At 38.2% G+C, this 22,710-nt stretch overlaps 1 protein-coding gene across 1 annotated transcript in view; it reads right to left on the reverse strand.

Annotated features, from left to right (window-relative positions):
* AFAP1 (actin filament associated protein 1) overlaps window positions 1-17,732 on the reverse strand; it is a 60,440-nt gene extending 42,708 nt beyond the window's left edge. The window contains 4 exon segments of the mRNA XM_008501816.2: window positions 647-755; window positions 12,894-12,991; window positions 17,607-17,699; window positions 17,702-17,732. Coding sequence (XP_008500038.2) covers window positions 647-755; window positions 12,894-12,991; window positions 17,607-17,699; window positions 17,702-17,732 — 331 coding nt within the window.
* Window positions 17,733-22,710: the final 4,978 nt, after the last annotated feature.

Below are 22,710 nucleotides of genomic sequence, written 5' to 3' on the forward strand. Positions count from 1 at the left end.
CAGCTCTCCACCAAACAAGTAGTTACAAAAATAGGCATGTGCATCAGGCATGGCCTGTGGGAGTCACTTGGAGTGATTTGAGTGATCCCTATCCACAATACATCATTAGACATTCTGCAAACCACACCTTCTCAGTAAATCCTTTTTTCTTTTTATTTGTCTACTTTAGCAAATAATTCTGTGTACTAGAGGCACACCAGTAGATCTGCAGATAAGCACCAACTTCTGAGACCTCTACTTTTACAGTATTGGCAGTTTAGAAGGGTTTACTCTGGACAATAACTCCTGGTAACTGTGGACTCCTGGTCCAATGCCTGCACCATGTTTGTGGCTCAAAGATGTGCAAAAGACCAGTGACTGATTTGGACACTGTCTTCAGTAGCAGCTGAAGCTTCTTTATGTCCACCTAACAAGCTCCAGGTTTAGTTTCCTCTAAAAGGAGCCTGGTTTGTGCACAACAAAACAGTTCTGCAAACCAAATCAATGCATTGCCAGTGAGGACAACCACTGGCCCCAAATGGTGAAAGCCACACTTAAAACATGTTACCACAGCACTAACAGAGAGGTAGGTGTAGAACACTAAAAAAGCTGAAGAATACTTGAATTACTAATTGCTCAGAAACCAGTCTAAATATACATTACTCACTGGAAGTGATGTATTCAGGAGCCTTTCCAGGACTAAGTGGCACTGCCTCTTCATAATAGCCTTCAGGGAGGGAAGATGTTGGTAATGGTGGAGGCCCATTATCTGGTGGCTAAAAAATAGAGGAAAAAAAAAAAAGAAAAAGTTAACATCTAGCCTTTCATGATGAGGAGACAGAACCTTCTTACATGTACTCCAACTGAGTCTTTAGAGGATACAAGCACAGTACAATCTTACTTATTCTTAAAGATGGTAAAATCAAGATAAAAACCACATTAAAAGAATTCTTTTCTACAACAGCTTTAACTAGTAAAATGCTGAAAAGACATAGTTCTCTAATAACTAGAAAATTAAGAAACTTATTTAAGAAGTAGAAAGTATCTAGGAAAGAAATTTCTGAGCAAAGACCATTTTGCAGTGTTAAGGCATTGTTTATTAGTTTTTACATCTAAAAAAATTTGTATTGCAGTGGTGAACAACAGTTCTGTTGGATGATTTAGGAAAGCTAAATAGCCTGGGCTGGCAGGGATAAAGGACAGATAATTTAGACCATATTTTCTTAATGTGTTTTGTTTTTCAATGGTAAATCAATTCTTAATATAGACATTACTTTTAAAATGCTGTTTCTACATAGTGAAAACTGTACTACAAGTAAGGAAGAGTTTGGAACATAAAGAAACTATTATATGATAAAATAAATATTTCAAATACCAGGTCAAATTCTAAAATGCTTTTTTTCTAAACATAAACCTGTTTTAAATTTAAAACTGACTGACTGTTGGTATTTGATATAGTAACAAATAAATTTATCACTCTGTGACTTCTTCCATATGACTTTACTGTTCTGTTTCCTTAACAAGTACCACAACTGTATTTTATAGAACTCATTCATGTTTGCCACAGGTTTTTAGTTCCATATTTTCATACTGGAGAAAATACTCAAGTGATTTTCCAATACTGGTGGTTTATTATATGATTATAAAACACAACTTTCAAGCAGAGTCTAATTTCTTCAGTAACATTTTCTAAACAAATCTTTCTCTTTTTTTCATGTAATGAAAGATGTGACTGTCTGCACTGGACTGACCCAGTCTAAACTCAGTGAATAGCAGATATACTGAAGTAAGAAATTCATAAGACTGGGCTCTGCCCATGGTCAGACACTTCTGTGGTGCATTTCAATGGGCTGAAGAGTATAGTAAAGGCACAGTCTTCTTCCATACAATGTAGATGAGGCCACAGTGACTAGACTTCTCTTTTGTTGAAGACCTAAAGGTACCCAGGTATTAGATGAGCTTTAATAATATATGGTATTAGCTGGAATGAAATTACTTCTGTGGGCACTTTAAGGGTTGGATTCATCTTTGTATATTTCAGAGCCAGACATCTCCAAATCTCATTACTGATTACACAGCTAAGCTGGAAATCTAGTTCCTAAAGACAACAGCAAGATGTGTGCCACCCTTGGTGTGGTTTCTAGTTAATTCATATCAAGTAGGTTATTCCACTGTTTGTCTATTCCACTATTGTTTCCAGTGTTCGTCTATTCCCAATGCATAGGAGGGCAATGACCTGCCCTTCATCTCATCCAGCACTGACTTCTCTTTGTGCATCAAGTAAAACCCAGACTTCCTCAAGAACAATTTGTGACTGAACATGGACATTCTGGCTGAGAATGAAATTTACACCGATGTTAATTCTATATGAGACAATATAGATAGCTTCATATGTCACACTCAATTATGGATAATAGATGGCAATTACTGTTATCTACAGTGTGAATAAGCTTTTCTCACAGACCAGTTTTGCTAGAGCAATTATCTGTCAGAGAAGTAAAATAATGAAAAATTACAGCCTTTAGAATTGTTTCCCAGACATTCTGAAGAAAAAAAAAAAATTGTAAATTTGTACAGTCACAAAATAGGAGTCTTTCTAGGTCAGCTGCTGCAGCACAACAGACATAAGGGATATGAAAAATGACTACACTCCTTAATATTGGAAACTTGACTGCACCTTAGGAATTTTGCTGTGCACACCTGCAGATATCACTTCTCTATGGCCTGAGCTGCCAGACACAATGGGGAACTGATTCCAAAGAGTTAGTACTTTCTCTCATCAAGCAGGTGGGCAGTCTTGCTCAAGCAAATTGTGGTCAAGGTTTGTTCCTGGGGCACTGTATATTCAAAACACCCCTTTCACAAGACAGAGATATTCATACTTTGGTTTAGCTTTAAACTATTTTTCCATTAGGTATATATATGATACATTAAATTCCTATCATTATTAAACCTAACTCACCCAGGAAATATCCATCCTGACAGTCATTCCAATTTTGACTTGACTCAGCAGTGTGGTTTCAATGCTATCTTTTATTCAGAACCAAGTAAAAGGTTACAATAAAGATCAGGGGCGGGAGGTGGAGAGAGTCTTGGGTTTAGACAAAATGTTATTCAGAAAGAAATAAAAAAAGGAAATGAAACACAAATGGTGCTTGTCTGAATTCGACCTTGCTGGAGCACCAGTTACTTCATACATCTGGGGCGGGCTGGGCTCTGCAGCCAACGTCAACACAGATGGAATCCATTCCTGAATTAAGCAGGCCCTCGATTCTGAAATGCATTTTGCAGAGCTCGCCATAACAAAGTTGAAAACAATTACAGTATTTTCTTTTTTTTTTTTTTCATTTATTTTCTAGAAAAATGACTAGGAGGAGAAGTAGAAACATCCAGCTTTAAATACTATCTGATTAAAGCAAGGTTGCCTTAATATTGAAAGAAAATCCAGCTGATTAAATACAATATAAAAATGCCTTGCTCAAATCTATACTGTAAACAACCACATCTTTTGAGAGCTCCAACATATCTAAGTGTTTAAGCACAGAGAAGTGTAAAGAGCATATCTGAGCATTCTGATAATATACTTATTCATATTTACAGTGCTTTATTGCTTTTTACTATTACAAGCTGTATCATGTAATTCTTTCAACTTGGTAATTTTTTAGAGGAAGAATTTTGCCGAAGTTATGAATTATAAACTGACTTAATTCTTGATTCATTAGCTTCCAATTAATTTGCCTGAAAAATAAAAAGGCCATAAACCTCAGAAAACTATCTATATATTGTGTAGAATGATTAAATCTGAAAAACCCTTGAACATCTGTAGTTTGAGCAGTATCAGGAGGAGACACCTGGCAACCTGCAAAGAAGGCATGAGCAACAAATTTCTTTTTTTTAACAACAGGTCATAGGGAAGAAAACTAGAAAATGCTGCCTGTCAAAACAAACAATCTTGCTTGATCACAGGAACTAATTCATGAAGAAAACCCAAAAACCCACCAAACATTATTTTTATCTCACAGGAGCAAAAGGAACAAAGATGAGTGAGATACAGTTGCCCAGAATAATACCAGTAATACTGCAACAATACTGCTAAAAGTGTGAGGTTCTGAGTCCAAATGCAAGATGCTCTATTTGAAACCTAGAAGTAAACAGGGTGATAATGAAAAGCATTAAAGACCAGATTTTGCACATGATGCCCAACTCCAGTTTACAGGCTAGATTGTTGAGAAAAAGAAACATCTCCAAAAATAAGCAATATTTACCTGGGCAGTCAAACTCATTATTCTACTAGACATTTGGTTTTCCCCTTCACTGGCTCCTGTGTATTCCACAGAGCACAAACTCTTTCTTTATCTTACGAGATAGAATACTTTATTTCTCTCTTCTGTCCAAGGGTACCTAGCAAGACAGGTAGGAACTTTTATTTGAGGGATAGTCTAGCTGGTAGCTGCTAACAATATGAAAGCATATAGTGTGGAAAGGAGTGTGAAATACAGAGGAAAACAGACTTCATCATATGGAGACCCAAGGATATAAAATGACTTCACCCCCCAGTGAAGACTTACACTATGTAAGAAATAGAAACAACTCCCTTTGTGCAATGATTTCCAGTGGAACTCAGTGACTTCTGCAGGGCAAGGACTGTCAGTACATCCAGGCTGCAGGCAAATGCTGCCAGCACTGCAAGGGCCATGCTCACACGTGTGTTATTTGATCAACCACCAATTCAGTGGTTTCCAGACAGTGGAGCCAGCTGCTACGTAACCCCTTGACACTGAAAAGCACCAACATGAGGCTGGAAAAGTGGTCACACACTGGTGATGCATAATAAAGCTATTCAGCAGTCAGCAGACAAATGTGAGCTGTCAAGAAGAAACTTTGACAACTGCACATGCCATTTGCTTTGATGCAAGCTTAGGCTTGACCTCTGTACAATCCCATGGCATCCTTGGCCAAGAAGAGGGAACAAAGTTATGCCCAGGTGTAAAAAACACGATGTCCAGAAAGCAAAATAAGTCAACAAACTGAATACCAAAACATCTGGCAAAATTATTGACAGCACTTTTCTAGCAGGCTTCTTCATAATAATGTATAGGCTGGAAATTGGGCGACAGTACTTGCCACACTCGATATAAAAGCTTTTAGATAACTCAAAATCCTAACGCTCTAAAAAGAAATCACCACTTGTCAGCTGTGGAGGACTTGGGTGCATCTTGGATTTACTGAGGATGAAAGCACTGAGATGTTAGGACAATACAGAACTGTGCAGGAGTGAGGTACTAACCTGAGTATAGGCAATCAGAATCTAAGAAGAATTCTTCATTTGATCTCAGCTTTGTATTCCAAGTTTACTCATTTCTCAGCTTGCCAACTAGACCCTACAAAATCAGGAGCCAGATAATGTGAAAGAAGTCTAACAACTTCTCATTTTAGCTTCAAAGCATATCTGACAAAAGACAGTAAACCAGACAGACATTTAACTCAGCTTATTTTGGAACAGAGTACTCATGTCAGTCCCACCACTAGGTGGGCACAGTCCCACCCAACCACCACAGAGGGCACCCACGCAATGACAGCACATGCCTCTGGGGCACTGCTGCTACCAGGAAAAAAAAAACCAACCCAACCAAACAAACAAAAGAAACAAACGGAAATTCCCTAGAAAGCAACAGCCAGAGTCAGATATGATGCGAGGCCCCAGCAATGCCCAGTGATCCTACATAAAGCTGAACTGGTAACCCAGCAGCTCCACTGCAATGCTGAACAGATGAGGGCAAGGAGGAAGCACTGGGAGATCTGACTCCCAGGTGGGAGGTGAGTAGAAGCACAAGTGAAGCTTTGGTTCAGTCTTTAAGACTAAGAAGAAAAGAAGGTACATACTTCGTATGCTGTCCTCAAAGAAGTGGAGATAGATCTGATGCAGCCTTTGTGTGACTGCTGACTCAGGGGTGAAGGCCTAATTAAAGATATCTCTGGAAAAGTGATCAGTCTACAAGACTGTAGTGACCACTAACAGACTGCAGCCTCAGGAAGCACATCTTGATAATGGGAAAGGGATCTGAACAGGATTGCTTGTATTTTAGGATTGAATCAGGGCATACTATGGCTCCACAGTTTGATTTGAAGATTGGAGAGCATTTACACAGGAACTTCACCCGGCACTGAGTTACCAATTCACAAAACAGCTGATCTGATTCCTTCTTAGATAATTCAATTACCTCTTTACCTAAGCAGTAGGAAGGTAAAGATGGCAATGAAGAGGATCAAATTGAAGCAGCAAAAACCCACACAGTGTATCAACTGAACAGGAAACAAGCTTGGTTCTTGAACTGCTCTGATGGCAACATGAGTTTGCAGGAGCACCCAGACATAATCTTAAGTCTCAGTTCTTGTCATTGTATTTAATTAACATCTCAGATATTACGTAAAAACTGAGGAGACTGGACCCCAGAATGCACCACTGGAAGGATGGAGAGCTGGAAGGAGTTAATCTCAAACTCAGTGAGTTTATTTCAACCCAATATTTATTTCCACAATGTGGAAATAAACTCCAAACTCCAAGGAATTACAAGAAGATCCAGGGAAATAATTCAAAAGTGAAAAAGGATGAGCCAGCAACAAAACCATGACACTTTCATATCCTTCAGATTTTGTAATAAAAGGTTATTAAACAGTAAGCTGGAAGCATTACTCAGACAAAACAATAAAGTTGACTCTTATCAAGTAAAGGGTTTGGGTGTACGAAGAAGAGAAATGGGCTTTAATTAATGCTGGGAAACACTTTAACGGATATTACATGAGAAAGATTATCTGAATTTGAAGTAGCATGGGGCCTTCAGTCAGAGGTGGTTATTGTCACTGTGCTCAGAGAAGTGTCTGTATTCCCCAGCAAAGACAAAATCACCTTCCTATTCCAGGAGTTAATAAGCTCATCCAGGAGACACAGCAGTTCTGACAAGAGAAGACAATATGGTGAGAAAAAAGTGGGCAACACCATTTCCAACAGAACAGTATTCTCTAAGGCCCTGAAGACTGCATCAAACAGAAACAAGAGAAGACTTTGGTACCTACTGGCCTAATTCCCTTCCCATGTGTTTCTGCACAGCATATTAATGAGAATGTTTAGAAAAGCAAATCGGCTGGTCCCTAACTATAGACACAGGGAAGATGTCTTATGGACAAGTAAAGCATAGAAACAAAAAACCAAAAACCTGTGGCTACAAAGTGTGAACATATGATGAAAAATGGTGGGATAATATCCTAATGTCTGAGGCATTAGCCTCAGACAACAGCTCTCTTGCATGGAGGTCAAGGCTCATCAGCATATAGTAAAGGCAGAAAAGAGGCTATACAGCTTGACAATGCAGCAGTTGAATCCCATACTAAGCCTTACCTGAGCTGATCCAGATTCAGTGTGAATTCCAGCTAAAGGAAGCTAGGAACTTAAGAGATGGAGAAAACTGCAATATGGTGTATTGTTATAAAAGTATATTGTAAGTAAATTGAGAAGGTGGTTGCTTTAACTAAAACTTTTCTGTGGTGCCCCTTGCAAATATGTAATAAATCATTGACAGTAATGCACCAGCCCCAGCCAGGGAAAATGGGAATGGAAACTACAGTGTCCTCCAAGACAAGATAAACAAAAAAGAAGCTGAAAACACTGATTAGTCCTTAATTCTTATGCAATCATGTATGACACCCAGAAGTATTCCATAAATCATGTCCAGAAGACTGATGTTCTGTTCACTCTTGATCAAAATAGAATATGAACCTACATCATGTGCACAGGAGAAATGGTGACAGAAGAACTCATTGAATAGAATTAAACTATAGCTCAAAATGCAACTGATAGAGCCTTTCTTATACACAGTTCAGTGAAATGAAACACAAGAGGAGTATGACTATGATTTCAAAGGGTATTTGATGCAAAGATATTGAGATAAGGAAAAAAGCTTTTTTAACACAAGGACAAAAGCTGGCAATGAACACCAGAGCTGTGGAACTGCCTTTCAAATAGAAATCATGGGCTAAATGAACATAAGTGCTAGTAAATAGATTTGGGCAATTTTCTTAAAGTGTTGATACTTTGTAATTGTCTGCAGAAAGAGTTACTGCACTGGGTAACCAAAAAGGCCAGTTTAGTTCCTTCATTACAGAAGAATATGTTGAGATTTTTTCAAACTGAAACTTCTAGGCAGCTCCAAATGAAACAACTGAATCGTAGTTGAATTTTTCTTTGTGGCTTTTAAAAATGTTCTGCAAGGAGAGAAACCCCAAAAGCTAATACTATTTTAGGATTATCTTTTAAGAAGAACAGAAAATAAGAACAGATTCTTAGTATTAGAAGAAAAAACAAGATAAAATAAAGATTCACAAATACCCACCTGGCATATAAGCCCCTTGTTTTTATTACAATACTGGCCTGACTACACATTTCAGAAGAATCTTTTAAGACTGTCAATCTTTTGGTTGCTGTTCAAAGAATAATTACTGTAATTCATGATATATCACCTTAAAATCCATTTATTTCAGAATGTGTTTTTTTCTTTTCCAAGGACACTGTCTTCTTTCAGTGTTTTCTAATAAATATCTGAGAGTATACCTTACAAACAGCCAGATAAACAAAGATTGTCAAATTGCTTCCCTGCAATAGGAAATCCATTTATATGAAACACTCCTGCAGAATGACTCTGTACATTTCAGGAAAGGGTTGGAGGAAGATGACCTATTCTTTTGATTTGTATCTACATGGGTTCTGGCATCTTGCTGGGCACTTGTTGTGGTGAAATAATTATTAAGTTGTCAATATTCCAAGAAAAATAAAACATATTTTTACTGTGAAAATCATACAAAATAGCCATGTGCTGCTTGTATTTGATTTTGTTGGCCTGCACAGTGCACTGAAATCACTGGCTGTCAGATGTAATATGACAAGCAAGTGCTTGGAAGCTGTACATATTCTGTCACAGTCATGCTGTGGATAATTTATGCCAGTAATCCTCAGGCACATTCAAGCAGCAGGACACATTGCATCTTATTCTATTGGCTCAATGGAAAATGCACTTCAAGGCAACTTGGTGGCAGTGCAGTGATGGGGTCACAGGTGTTAAACCACCAGCAGCACTGAGGTACATAAAGAACATTACCTCTGTCATTCCTCCAAACCCATCATCTAGCACTGCTTCTTGCCTGTCAAGCACAGGTGAATATCATACAAATAGCTGCTGATGCAGAGATGCAGAAAGCAGAATCCCAGGCACAAGGCCTTGCAGCAAGGGTGTTACAGAAGGACAAACTGATCTGACTCTACTTCAAACACAGGGATTTCCCCCTCTGCTGCTCACCCAGGCAAAGCTACCCCAGCTTCTGGGGCTGTATTCCTGCTAGCAAGGACATATTAAGACACCCAAGCAAGTGGTGTTTCAGCTCTGCTGGAGGACTTGAAGTTGTCCTTAAGCTCTCATCTTTCATCTGCAGCTTTTACTTTGCTGACCATCTGAAGGAGCTGTATGCACTGGCTGAAGCAAGCATTTGTGCTTTCAAAGCCTGAGAGAAACTCTGCTAGATCAGATGAAGGCACAGGACTGTATATAGCATAAGAGACTAAGAGACTGTGTGTTTAGTGATTTGCTTTATTCAAGTATACGCAAGCTCCAACTTTGTCCTGCAATTTTGAGACCTGGTCCCAAGCCCACTGAGCTCAGGAAAACTCTGGGCTTCAATTTTTTTTAATAACTGGAGACTTCGTTTAAATTATGAGCAACAAGTCTTTAAATAAAATTAATTTTATACTCTTTGTTCATGGGCTGATGAATAACAAAGCTGATACAAGATTTGGCCTGAGCAAATAGGCAGGTCTGTTTACAGATTTACAAAGGAAACCTTGCACAGCACCTGCCCACACATAATTTTGGTTCCTGGCACTACTTTAAGGAGTATTGAATTCCTTCCCACCCACACATCTTTACATAAGTAAAAGCTTAAACACCAATTCAGACTAAACATTTCTGAACAGAGAATCCCTTGAGTGCCACAAAAAGAAACAGTGGTGTAAATGAACTTCAATTTCCATCACACTCCAATAACTGCTGTGCTAAAACACAGGTACTAAAACAGTGCATAGTTTATTTAAAGATATTGATTCCTGCTTCCAGTAAACCCCTATGTTCCTGCAGCAAGTTTTGTTTCCACTGGAGGCAGAGACAACTACTTGATGTTCTTCAGGAAGTGGAAAAACTTTCTGCCCTGAATGGCTGACAAAAAGAGGTGCCATGCAGTGTGACTTCCAACTTGCCATGTGTAGAAGAGAAACATGGAGCAGAATTTCCCAGTCCCTGGAGGGCCAAAGGAATTTTTTCCATTCAACTAGGAAAGCACAGTCCATGAAAACTGGCTAGAAGAGATAGGCTGCACTTGTGTCACTGAGCAACCTCATTACATACAGACTAACATCATCAGCTACAGATTTCTCCAATCCTATTGACTAGAGGTAGGTTGCAGAGGTAGGTTGCATCACCATGCACAAGCATTAATGGGAGAGAAAGTTAGATCTTAGCCACTATCACTGGTGTCCAGCTTGGTGTGAAAAGAAAGATAATACAACAATCTCTGATCGTATCTAATACTAATGAGGGGCTAACAAAGAGGCATCTAATAGAGAATCATTTTCAGAAAACACTTAACGGTCAATTCCAATAGCTCAACATAATTTAGGAGAAATTTTTGAACAGTCAGACTGGGTTTGAGCTTCCCCTGGTGGTCAGTGGTCAAGCAGCTGACGGATTTGTCCTTCCCTTCACTCCACCTGATCTTTTGCAGGATGACAGCAGTCTCTCATCTCTTTCACAAATTACGATGTGCTAATATCTTAAAATAGTGCCACTTGTCACCTGTATTTGGATAATGCACGACCCCAGGAGGCCTAGGACAGTTCCTGTCTGATCTCAATGTTGCACCAACCCCAGGAAGAGAGCCTTGAGCCAATCCCTGCCTGACAGCAGCCACAGAAACACAGAAAAACTGTCAAAAATCAGGTTCTGTCACTATGGAGAAAACAGATCAACTTGGTGGCCAACAAAATGAAACTGTCCACACAGGGAGGGTCGTGTTCAAACTCAATTTTACCAAACTCAGTACGGGAAAACCATGCAGCTCTAAATGTGTCAACATCTAGGGTAATTTCCACTGTATCTCAGAGAAATCTTTTTGTTACCCCCAAATCTAATTCAAATTATTACAGAAAAAGAGTGTTGACTTCCTGGACCTAATTCATACTTCACACTGTTTCACTCACTGCAGCTTTTAAGGGAATTTACACATTAGTATAGCAGAAAGGAAAAATAAGCCAGTTGTCTTTAGATCTCTTCAGAGCCAATTTATTATATTAAATCTACATAAGTATGAAAGAACAAGGATCTCAAGTGGCTTCAGTTTATGAAGCTAGCATCTGAAGTCTACATTTCAAAGACATGTGCATTTTGCATAGTTTTCCTGCCTCTCATCAATCCCTTGTCTTGTAATCTATGCTATATGCATCTTGAATTCAGGAAAAATAATGCTTTAATAAGGCCCTGTTAACTATGAAATGGATTCTTCAGGTTTCACTGCATATTAATAAAATCACTTCCGTATCCATTCTAAACTTGCATAATAACATAGCATCGTTCTTAGCCAAATTTTGCTACAGCTTATATACCAACTCTGGATATGAATGTTTCTAGCATAAACACTCTCATTCAGCACATCTCACTAGATTAGGTAGAATTAAAATAAATTTTCAAAACTTGTTCACAAAAGCTGGAAGCATTTAGGGAGAAACTATGATTAAGGTAGTCTACATAATCCATGTTTGATGTTTTGTTTTAGTTTGTTGTGCAAACAAACCTAGCATTGTACCTAGCATTATTCACCATCAAATAAAAGTTATTACAAAAGGCTGGCCAGCACTTTGACCTGATACATTAGTTCATATGTTCATAAGAAGTTAATGGTTTATCTCACAGAACTGAGCACAAATGGAGAATAATACATTACAGAGTAACACACTAAACTGAAGCAGGACATCAGTCATCCAACTGTACTGCCCCCATAAGCTGTGTCTTTAGTTCCTCCTTCACCCAATGAATGCAGGTCTCCAAGGACTGTCTATCACCATGCACAATCAATGTTTAGTGTAAGATGGTGTTTGCCTTTCAATGGGCTAAACCATTATATGATTACACTTCTTTAAAAAAAATGCTGAAAATGTTTCCCTCATATCTATTGTAAAGTCAGTAACTGAGAAGAATTAAAACTTGTTTATAGTAACAAGACAACTGCTCCCAACTGGAGGAACTGAATTACAGATCTCATACAGTATCTTTGCTATAAACATCTCTGAGCACATATACTTCTACTTGTTCTGCAGGGAATTTCCTGCAGGGAATTACTCAGAGAATGCATACAGAAGGGCACTCAGGACTTTATTTAAAAAAGGAAGTATTCTTCCTTCATTTTAAAACCCTGTACTTTCATTTTTCAGCTATCAAGAGGAAGTCATGAGTTCTCATAAGACTTACTTCAGGAAAAGTTGATCCTTAGAACTGTAAGAAACTGGCTGGAACCTGTGAGCTTGGACAAGGCAACCTCCAGCATAAGGCAGATCAACTTTGAGGTTAAGGTTAAGTTGCTCAGGCTTCTGCTACTCAAATTCCACAGCCTTTGCTGATGATCTGTTCCTGGTTTTGTATCACCACAGTGAATTTTTCACCTTCTTCAAGTTGAACCCAGCTCCCTCAACCAGAGCAGAGCTGAGCAGAAGAACCATTTCCCTGGACCTGAAGGTTCCTTTCCCTTGTAAACATTTCTGTTAATGCTTATCACAAATATATTCTGTTATATATGTATTTATGTATTTATAAAGTAGTGCTCACCAACCACTGTTGAGGTATTTCTGGTAGAGGCATTTGAGGAGGTGCTGGCAAACTGCTGGAAACTTCTTGCTTCTGTACATGTTCTTTTATTTCAAAACCTGTGGAAGAGCAATAGATATCAATAAACATTTTTGATGGATACAAACAGGACACTTTTTCCACACATGGACTCTATGTCTGACTGCCACACACTCAAATCTGGCACATAGTGCTGCTCACAACCTACCTCCCAAGTGCAGTAATTGAGGCAGAACTGAAAGAATGCTGAAAACTCAGGAATTTAATCAAGCAGAACAAACACATACTTACTTTATATGATAATGACATATATGCTATTTGGATCAACAAATACCAGACACAGAAAAAAGTTACAGGAAATCACTCTGAACAGACTATCCATCTACAACTGAAAGACTTAAAACAGCTAAAATTCCAATACTTTGCCAGGAATCTACCATATGGGTAAAACCACTAATGGGGGGAATATACCATACTTGTGAATACTGAAATGGCACCATAAAGTGAACAAAACATGTCCAGTCTCTGCACATGCCAATGGCTGCGTTTTACCAGTGGAGATAAGCAAACAGCTGTTCCCATGGCACATTTGGAATGGGCATGGCCATCATGCAGAAATAAGTCCCATATCCACCTTTCATGTCAAAAGAGTGGGCAAGAGGATAGAAGAACATGTTGCCTGCAGCAGTGGTGACAACTATTCATCCAAGCACACAGCATCTGTGCTCCCTCTGTCTCCACAACCAATGCTCACACAGCCATGGAGCAAGTGTGCACAGTTCCTGGGAGATGTAGGATTTCTACAACACCCGAATCTGGAGCATGCTACTGAGGGGGGGACATTGCCCTAAACCAGCTCACCATTAACAGAACTGCACACTGAACATGTTTTCCCATTATTTCCTTCTTCCTCTCTTTTTTTTTTTTTTTTTTTTTAATATATACATCATTTTCCAGGCAAATTTGAAAAGGGAAAAGCAGTTGAATGTAAAAGCTGCTTTGGAGTTCTTCATATCATTATTGCATCTTCCCTCCCTGCCATGGAAAACGATAAGCAACCCACTCATTCTGAGTTTTTGGCACAAAATTTAAATCCCACTTGAACTCACTTCACAGGAACATGATACCATTTATTTTTGTAAATATCAAAAGGGAGATTAGGGTGCATCACCTCAATGTTCTGGCAAAAATTCAGTCAATGGATTGTACCCTGCTTATGCCTAACCTGAATTGAGCTCCTAGTGCTTAGTTTGGTTTTTAAAATATATTTACATAGTCAAATGGATGTCTTTTGGTCAAGATCATATAATTCTCAAAAATGTAAATCAATGATGAAATGTTTCTTTTCATAATAACCAGACCCACTGGCTGTGAAGTCATGGATTAAAAAAACACTGGATAAAATAACTGGCTATAAGGGCCACAGATTCTTCTTTCTTCTTGCAAATCAAGAGGGTGATTAGTCTAGGGAAACATTTCAATAATTTCTGGGGGGCTACAGCTTTCATTTGTTCCTCTTCATGTAGGATGAATCTATATTATGACAGTCCTATATTCAAGTCTCCCATGCTTTCCTAACAACCAAAAGTCAAATATGAAGGGTTTTTACTGGAAAAAAAAAAGGTATCCAAGTGAGTTATATTTACTTTGTAAAACAATTTTTTCCCCCAGTTTTGAACTACATGTGTTTAAGCAAGAACCCTCTCTAACATTTATTTCTCCCACCAATTATGCAGCAAAGTAAGCATTACAGGTTTACAGCATTAGGTCCCTTTAAGGAAAACAAGCAATGTTGACAGTCATATTAAATGACTAAATCCATCAACAGTTCTTACTCCAAACTAAACTGTTTGTGTCTTTGCTTTTCAGAATAAAGTCTAAGTTTTAGAAGGAAATGCCAAGTGTTTTGTTCAGACCTACAATCCACATGGCATGCCAAGGTTCAAGAAGAAAAACAAAGTTTATAGATTTGCCAGCTATTCAAAGAAACAACTGGTTTGGACAAGGGACAGGTCAAGGCCAGGCAGCTACCTGAAAAATGCATCTGCCTGGCCCACTTCTCTCTGCTTGATAGATATTAAATCAAGAAAACAGTGTGCATTTGGGAGATGTAACAAAACAAGGCAAAAGATTTCTCGAGAATTCCCCAAGTGAGAACTTACTGAGTTTAAAAGTGCTTTACTGAAAGCCAACCAGTCCATTAGCAATAATTTCCACACCTTTATAAAGAAAAATATATTTGTCAATTCCAGATGTTAGAAAGAACCCAGCCAGTTCCCAGTTTGCATAGATCCTTCATTGCCATTCCCTGTTGAGCTTCAATGGTTTGCTCCAGCAACTGAAATATCCTGTTGGATTCACACAGTTAATTTTTGCAAATGCATACAAAGAGGATGACCGCAGCATAGTCCTCAGACCTCTAAGTCTATGCCAACTACCCAAGAGCTGTCGTGGAGTTATGTGGGTGGAGTATAACAACCTTTTGAAAAACACTCCAAATGACAGTTCAGTTTAGTTACAGAGTACTGTGGGTTTATGCATCTTTTATTGCTTTTAATTTTAACGAAGAGATTAATAGTTTCAAAGGGATGGGAGTAGAACATTATAACTGATTTTAAAAAAGCATCAGGGTCAGCTCCAGTAAAGTACATGACTCCCTGGGTAGTTTCGCATCCACTCAAAGCCAGCACAGGACAGTGAAGCTCCAAGGAGGCAGCTCCTCTCCTTCCCTTCCTTGTTCTTGACCCTGCACCAGCCTCTCCTTTGTGCCAACATAAGCATGTGTGTGGCCTCAGGTTGAATCAGGCCAAGGAACTGAAACTGGTTAGGACTAAACCAGAAAAAAAAAAACCAAACAAAAAACCCAAAACCACCACCACCAACAACAACAACAAAAACCAGCAAATAATGTTTGTGCTATCATAAAAGAGTGATGCAATACATGATGAGCAAGAATGAGTAGCATAGGGAGAGAAGCAGTGTGCTTTTTGAGAGCCCATGCTGGTTCATATTCTATTTAAACTGCAGATCCATAAAGTAGAATTTATATAAAGAACAGTCCTATGAACTCTTGCTTAACTGAACTATGGAATTTCCTTGAATTAATTCTTGTTTTGAACTAGACCATATCATTTAGCAAAATATTCTATCTGATAAAATGCCAACAAAGGCATACAGACCCTACAAAGCTTTCCCTGGTTCATAGCTTAATGCTCAAAACATGTGCTTTATTTCCATTTTGAAATAAACACTCTGCCACTGCACGCTGCTTTTTTTTTTTTTTGGTGCAGTTCCAAGAGCTCATTCTCAGTCATTCCTTTCCTATATCAGTTTAATTATGATACCTCACTCTGGATAATCTGAAAGTGTATTTCTGGATCCTTTGATCACTTTTATGACTTTTCTTTGAAATATCTAAATATCTATATGTGTTTGCAAAGCTGGCAAGAGCATTTTGTCCGACTCCTTGAGGAGGTAAAATGTTTTTCTTAAAGCACCTAGTGGAAAAGATTACAAAACGTGCAGTGTCAGATCAGCATTGTTGAGGTTATTTGGAATTCCTGTAAAATTGCAGCTGTTTCTAACCATATCAAATTAAAAGGTTCTGAGATACAGATTTTGGTTTTGTGGAACTTGGTGTATTTTGATCATGTTTTGGAACAATGAAGCCTCCTTTCATAATATGTGAAATTGGAACCTGCCTCCTTTCTCAGTTGTAAAGTAAAAATAAGTGACGAAGTCTCTAGGAATGTCAAAACATAAAGGACAACCATTTCTTTTTCAGGCTTATCTCCTTGGACTTAAATTCTGTGGCAAAAATGTTTTGTTTTGTTTTGTTTTCTGTTCGGGGGAAGCACTGCACCAAATAAACCATGGTTTTTTAGCACTGGAGAAGAAATAAATCAAAAGAAATTCAACTGCTCACGATGTGTTCTAAAAATCTAAACACTGAGGGTTTACAGTGATAGTATCTCTGTCCAACATAAGAAGAGACAGGCATCTATATCCCAGGTGCCACTGCATGCAGAAAGGTGCTGTGAGAACATATGAGTACTATTTAAAAAAATTGTGAGGAATAGCCATCATATAGGCTCCAGGGGAAGGCTGTCATGCTGTGAATCATTCATGTTGCATTCAGTTTCCATACTCCTGATGGAGACAAAAAATGATTATGCAATCAAAATGGTAATGTGCAAACAAAACATGCTCACAGCCATCTCCTAGATTTTCCTTGGCACTCCTGTACCAGCCATGCACCAACTCAGTAATCAAGCCTTTTGATGGATTTGGGTCATTTGACAGAGATGCATCATGCAGGAACCCACACATGGAGCTTGTGGCCAGCACTCCCTGATGCAGCATGAATTAATTGTCCACTAAAACTCATAAAAAGTACTGTTTGCCTACAAAATAAGTGAAGTAACCCCTATATTAGGAGTAGTGAAAAACATTTTATCAAGCATGAAATTTTGTTTCTGGATTAATTCTATGTGCACCCAAGGTACTCTCAGTATGCCTTTGCTATATTTACTGATGAACGTGAAGGAAAGTATTCAGGAAAGTTATACCTTGGCTTCACCCTGTCTTTCTTTCTTCTTCAGTTTAGGGCATGTCTTTAAGCCCTTAAAGCTATTTCACTGAGCAGAGATTTACTTTGTGAATTCTGGCAAGTGAGAAACCCATCCTTACACTGACCTTTAGATGACTGTATCCTCAGGAGAATGTTAGTTATTACTGCCTTCTTCTCCCTGACAGTGGAAGTTAGATATTCATGGTCCAAAAGTTCAAGAACAGGCGCAGCTCACTATTAAACTCTTCCATGGCTGAAAGACAAAAAAAGAAAATAATTTTTTCCAAAAAATCCCTTTTAGAAAACACAGAGCTAATACTGATTTATTCACATTCTCAAGTTATTTTCTAGCATTTTTAAAAATGTATGGTCCTCCCTGATACAAGCATTAGCATAGCCAACCTACTAGTCCCTTAGTGAGGACTACTGCCCCTTGTAGCACATATTTCAAAACTGATGCAAAAAAGACAGTTTTCCACATACAATATCATCAAGCCAGCACTACACAAAAGTAAGGAGAGGTGGCACCATCGCTTTTCCAGCAGGCCACTTTGGCTCTCTCCCTTCAACAAACAATTCAAAGTGCAGAAGAAGCCTAAAGTTTGTTAAACTTCTTTAGGAAAGTCTCTCCCTCATCTTATTCTTCTGTTTGCTGTGGGGAAAAGAGAGAAGGTATTCCTTTTTACAGTGATGCTTGTTTGTTATAACTTCCAAAGACAAAACTTGTCACATAATTTCTTATTACTCCACAGATTCTTCATGACTGTAACTTTGTATTTCATCCTATTTAGCTGTTCTAGATCACAATTTTTTGTAACAAAAAGTGACATTCTTCTCTGTATTCCCAATGTTTCTCCCTTTTTTTAAATCCAAAACTTCATAAGCATATTTTTTACTTTTTCTCCTTTCTGTAACTTCCAAAATCTTGAATGTCTTAATGATGGTAGTTGCTCAGACCATAACTTATAGACATAATTTTTACAGCCTAATCAGACAATACTTACTTGGCAGATTCATGAAAGCCTATGGTATTGAACACATTTTCATGCTTAATTCTCTCATAGAACTCTAAGATTCTCAGCTTTTCTTTCTTAAGTGCACTTCATATTTTTAGCTTAAGTTTCATCTTGAACATAATAGTTCACATTTCCATGCTTCCTATATCTGATACATTATCCTCATTAAAAAATGAGGAGAAACACCTACCTCATTTCAGGGCCGCACCTAAGGATTAATCTCAGTGCCATCCTCATTAAAAAAATTCCTCTAGTTAAATTTTTCTCTACTTGTTCACATCTGTTTTATAGCATTTTTCAGGGCATAACACAGCAACCACTACTAGGCCTCTTCAGACCTCTACAGGTACATTCTTTACTGCTTATTCCCTTACCAGCTCTTCCTTACTCCTAAAAGTTTTTTCTGATACAGTTGTTTACCCAACTGCGCCTGGAATCCTTTTTTCCATTTCTGAGAATAAATCTGGATGTTTAAACAAGCTTGGTGGCAGATGCATTTGTTTTATCCAACACTTGAACACAGCACTGCACAGGGAAAATCTGCAAATGTCAGCTATGGTCCTACAAGAGGCTGTTGTCCCTTCTTGTTTCCACTGAATGCAGATTTTCTTCATTTATTTGCAGACTGCATCTGCCTCTATGCTCCAGCTGCTCTAGTAAAAAAGTTGTCTAGAAGTCCATAGGAATCCAAAGTATTCCACAACCATATTACTTGCAGTGTGCTCACATTATGAAAGAACAGCATACGTCAATCATAGAAACTTTCTGAAACAAAAAATAATGGTTCAGATTTGCAACAGCAGTAAGTGATCACAAGGATCAAGGAAGAAATGAGAAAAAGCCTAAAAAGCATGATACTCAACAATAACTCTTAAATAATTTTTAAATTGTAAACTTTAGAAATAAGATGCATATTTCATTAAGACAGAGTGGTCTCTGGCTTTTAAGTATGCTTTGAATATAACATGTATTACTATTGTTAGTATGAGCTTTATTTAAATAATGGAGTATATTAATCTTTTGAATATTTTACTTATTTATTATAACACATGCATTTCAAAAGATACCATTAGTATATAACCTATCCAGGCAATGTGAAATCTAATCATTATACAGTACAAGAAATGTAGTTGTTCAAGGAGTTCCACAGTCACTCAAATTACAGTGAATGATTGAACCTATGATAGCACTACGATTTCTTTGCAATGGATTTTCTGGATTCCTTAGGCAACGGAGAATAAATAAACTGAAAGTGAAGTCTCCCTTACCTCTTCACCAATGAATACCATGTGCCACAGTAACTCCATTTCTTTACTGAGAACCTCCACTTTCTACAAAGCAAGAGAGAAAGAATGGATGAAAGCAGCAGATACCATTAATGTGCACAGTTTGCATAATTTTCAGAATTAAAAATGGTAAAGATCCTCATACTCAGAAGCCTACAATCTAATACAAAAAACAGATTTAAAAATGAGAAATTAAATCAGACCAAGAAAGAGTTAGGGAGGCTAAGAGACCGGGATGCAAGAGAAGAGGAGATGGAAAATCACTGCTGGAGAGACTCTGGGGGAACTGGCATCAGTCCAGATCTCTCCTGAGGCCTCACCACATCATATGTGGTCTTCTGCTCCTCCTCCATGTCTTTGGAGGAAATCTGCATCACAGTCACTGGTGACCACAGGCCCTTGACCTAGAATGACCAAGCCACCAAAGTGGAGGATTTTTTTTTTCAAAAGAAACCTTGGTTGGAGCCAAGGATGAAGGATGATAAGATGAGGCTCATACCAGTGAGATTAGTGCTTACAAAATCTCAAAACCACTGCCTAATAACACATTGACTGTAACTGCATGTACATTCAACCTGGTGTCCCAGCCCTGTGGTTTAATTATCCCAGCATGGTATCAGAAAGGACTGCAGAGCATGAGAAGACTTGCCCTTCCTGTCTTGGTAAACTTACTTTTAGAAGACAGTCAAAAAAAAAAATAGTTTAAAATGGTAGAATGAAAACAGAATAAAATTTAAGCAGTTGTTGTAAAATGCAAGGCATAAATACTTAGACATTTTCTCTCTTATTTTTCCACTAGTATTAAATTGGGGTTGTGTATTATTTTGTGGGAGTTAATAGTAACAGAAACATTGAAGGGTGAAGCAAATCCTGAATTTCACTTTATAGATATGCAGTGATGTCAAGCATCCAAGAAGAAAGTATTGAAACACTGTTCCCAACTATAAGAAACACTCTTTTCACTTATCTTAAAAACACACTTTTGTAATACTTCTGTTGGAAGCGAGGCGAAGCGAGGCGAGGCGAGGCGAGGCGAGGCGAGGCGAGGCGAGGCGAGGCGAGGCGAAGAGAAGAGAAGAGAAGAGAAAGAGAAGAGAAGAGAAGAGAAGAGAAGAGAAGAGAAGAGAAGAGAAGAGAAGAGAAGAGAAGAGAAGAGAAGAGAAGAGAAGAGAAGAGAAGAGAAGAGGAGAGAGAAGAGAAGAGAAGAGAGAGAAGAGAAGAGAAGAGAAGAGAAGAGAAGAGAAGAGAAGAGAAGAGAAGAGAAGAGAAGAGAAGAGAAGAGAAGAGAAGAGAAGAGAAGAGGAAGGAGAGAGGAGAGGAGAGAGAGGAGAGGAGAGGAGAGGAGAGGAGAGGAGAGGAAGGAGAGGAGAGGAGAGAGAGGAGAGAAGAAGAGAAGAGAAGAGAAGAGAAGAGAGAGAAGAGAAGAGAGAGAAGAGAAGAGAAAGAGAAGAGAAGAGAGAAGAGAAAGAGAGAAGGAAAGAAGAGAAGAGAAGAGAGAGAGAGAGAGAGAGGAGAGAGAGGAGAGGAGAGGAGAGGAGAGGAGAGGAGAGGAGAGGAGAGGAGAGAGGAGAGGAGAGGAGAGGAAGAGGAGAGGAGAGGAGAGGAGAGGAGAAGAGAAGAGAAGAGAAGAGAAGAGAGAGAAGAGAAGAGAAGAGAAGAGAAGAGAAGAGAAGAGAAGAGAAGAGAAGAGAAAGAGAAGAGAAGAGAAAAGAGAATGAAATACGGTAATGGAATTCATCTATTATTATTTAAAAATAGGGAACTGAAAGCTCTTTTTTCTAAGATAGCAACAAATGACCTTGTATATATCCAGGAAAAAAACAACTGTGCATCTTGTCAAACCTTGGGCCCATTTTTCTGAATTAAAGCATCTGCTCTCCTTATCAGAAATGTAATGATGTTGTCACAAAAAGTAATGAAAATGAATAATAGAGAATCCACATAATGCATATTTTCAGTAAGCAATCATTACTACTGAAATGGAGACTGAAAATGAGAGGGTGATGCAATTCCCAAAGAAAAACATACTCTTCCAGTGAGATTGACACTGGATTGACACTTGGAAATTTGATATCACCTCAAAATAAGAATAATAATCAGAAAGCTCTTAAAAAGGGTCCAATTTATTTGACAACTTTGGCTGTATTCTCACTGCCAAACGAATTACTTGTAAGTGGCAGGTGGTGAAAAGCAGGGTGGAGCCCAGGGATGGTAATCACAACAGTAAGCATATTTCAGTTCAACTGAGGAGCAAAATCACATTCCATGTTAAATGATGAGAAGTCCACTCTATGCTCAATAGGAATTATAGGCCCCTAATGGGCTGCTGTAATTGCCATGTACAAATAAGAAAGAATGATGCATCCAGGAGGGTTTCCAAGACTAGCTCTCAAGAGTTTTAAAGTTTTTCAAAAGACAGCACATAAAACTATATACACAAGCCAGCAACAGAATACACCAAGGTAAAAATAATCAGAGGAAGGCAATCACATCATACTGTAGTTTTTGTTCCAAACCAGAACTAAAACCAACTGGGACTGAAAAAAGTGTGATGATGCAGTTATCCCAAATATACATTTATAATACATTTATTTATAGTATAGTTATATATTTATTTATAGAGGTTATTTATCATTAAAATAACCCATTTTTAAAGAATACAAAGTTTTCACTTCAAACTGATTTTAAAAATTCTTAGCAGCAGTAGTGTATCACACACGTGATCTTCAGACTGGAAGGAAAGACATGGATGATATCATTGAAACAACCAGTCAATCACAGTAACAGAAGTATCTCTTAACTTTGACACACCCCTTATGACCTAAAGGTGTTTTCCAGTTAACTAATGTCTACTGAAAAACTCGTAAAAAAATAAGACAGACAAATACAGAAAGGATCATAAGAAGAATTTTTTAAAATTATTTTCT

The sequence above is a fragment of the Calypte anna genome, chromosome 4B, assembly GCF_003957555.1.
Source record: "Calypte anna isolate BGI_N300 chromosome 4B, bCalAnn1_v1.p, whole genome shotgun sequence".
NCBI lineage: Eukaryota > Metazoa > Chordata > Aves > Apodiformes > Trochilidae > Calypte > Calypte anna.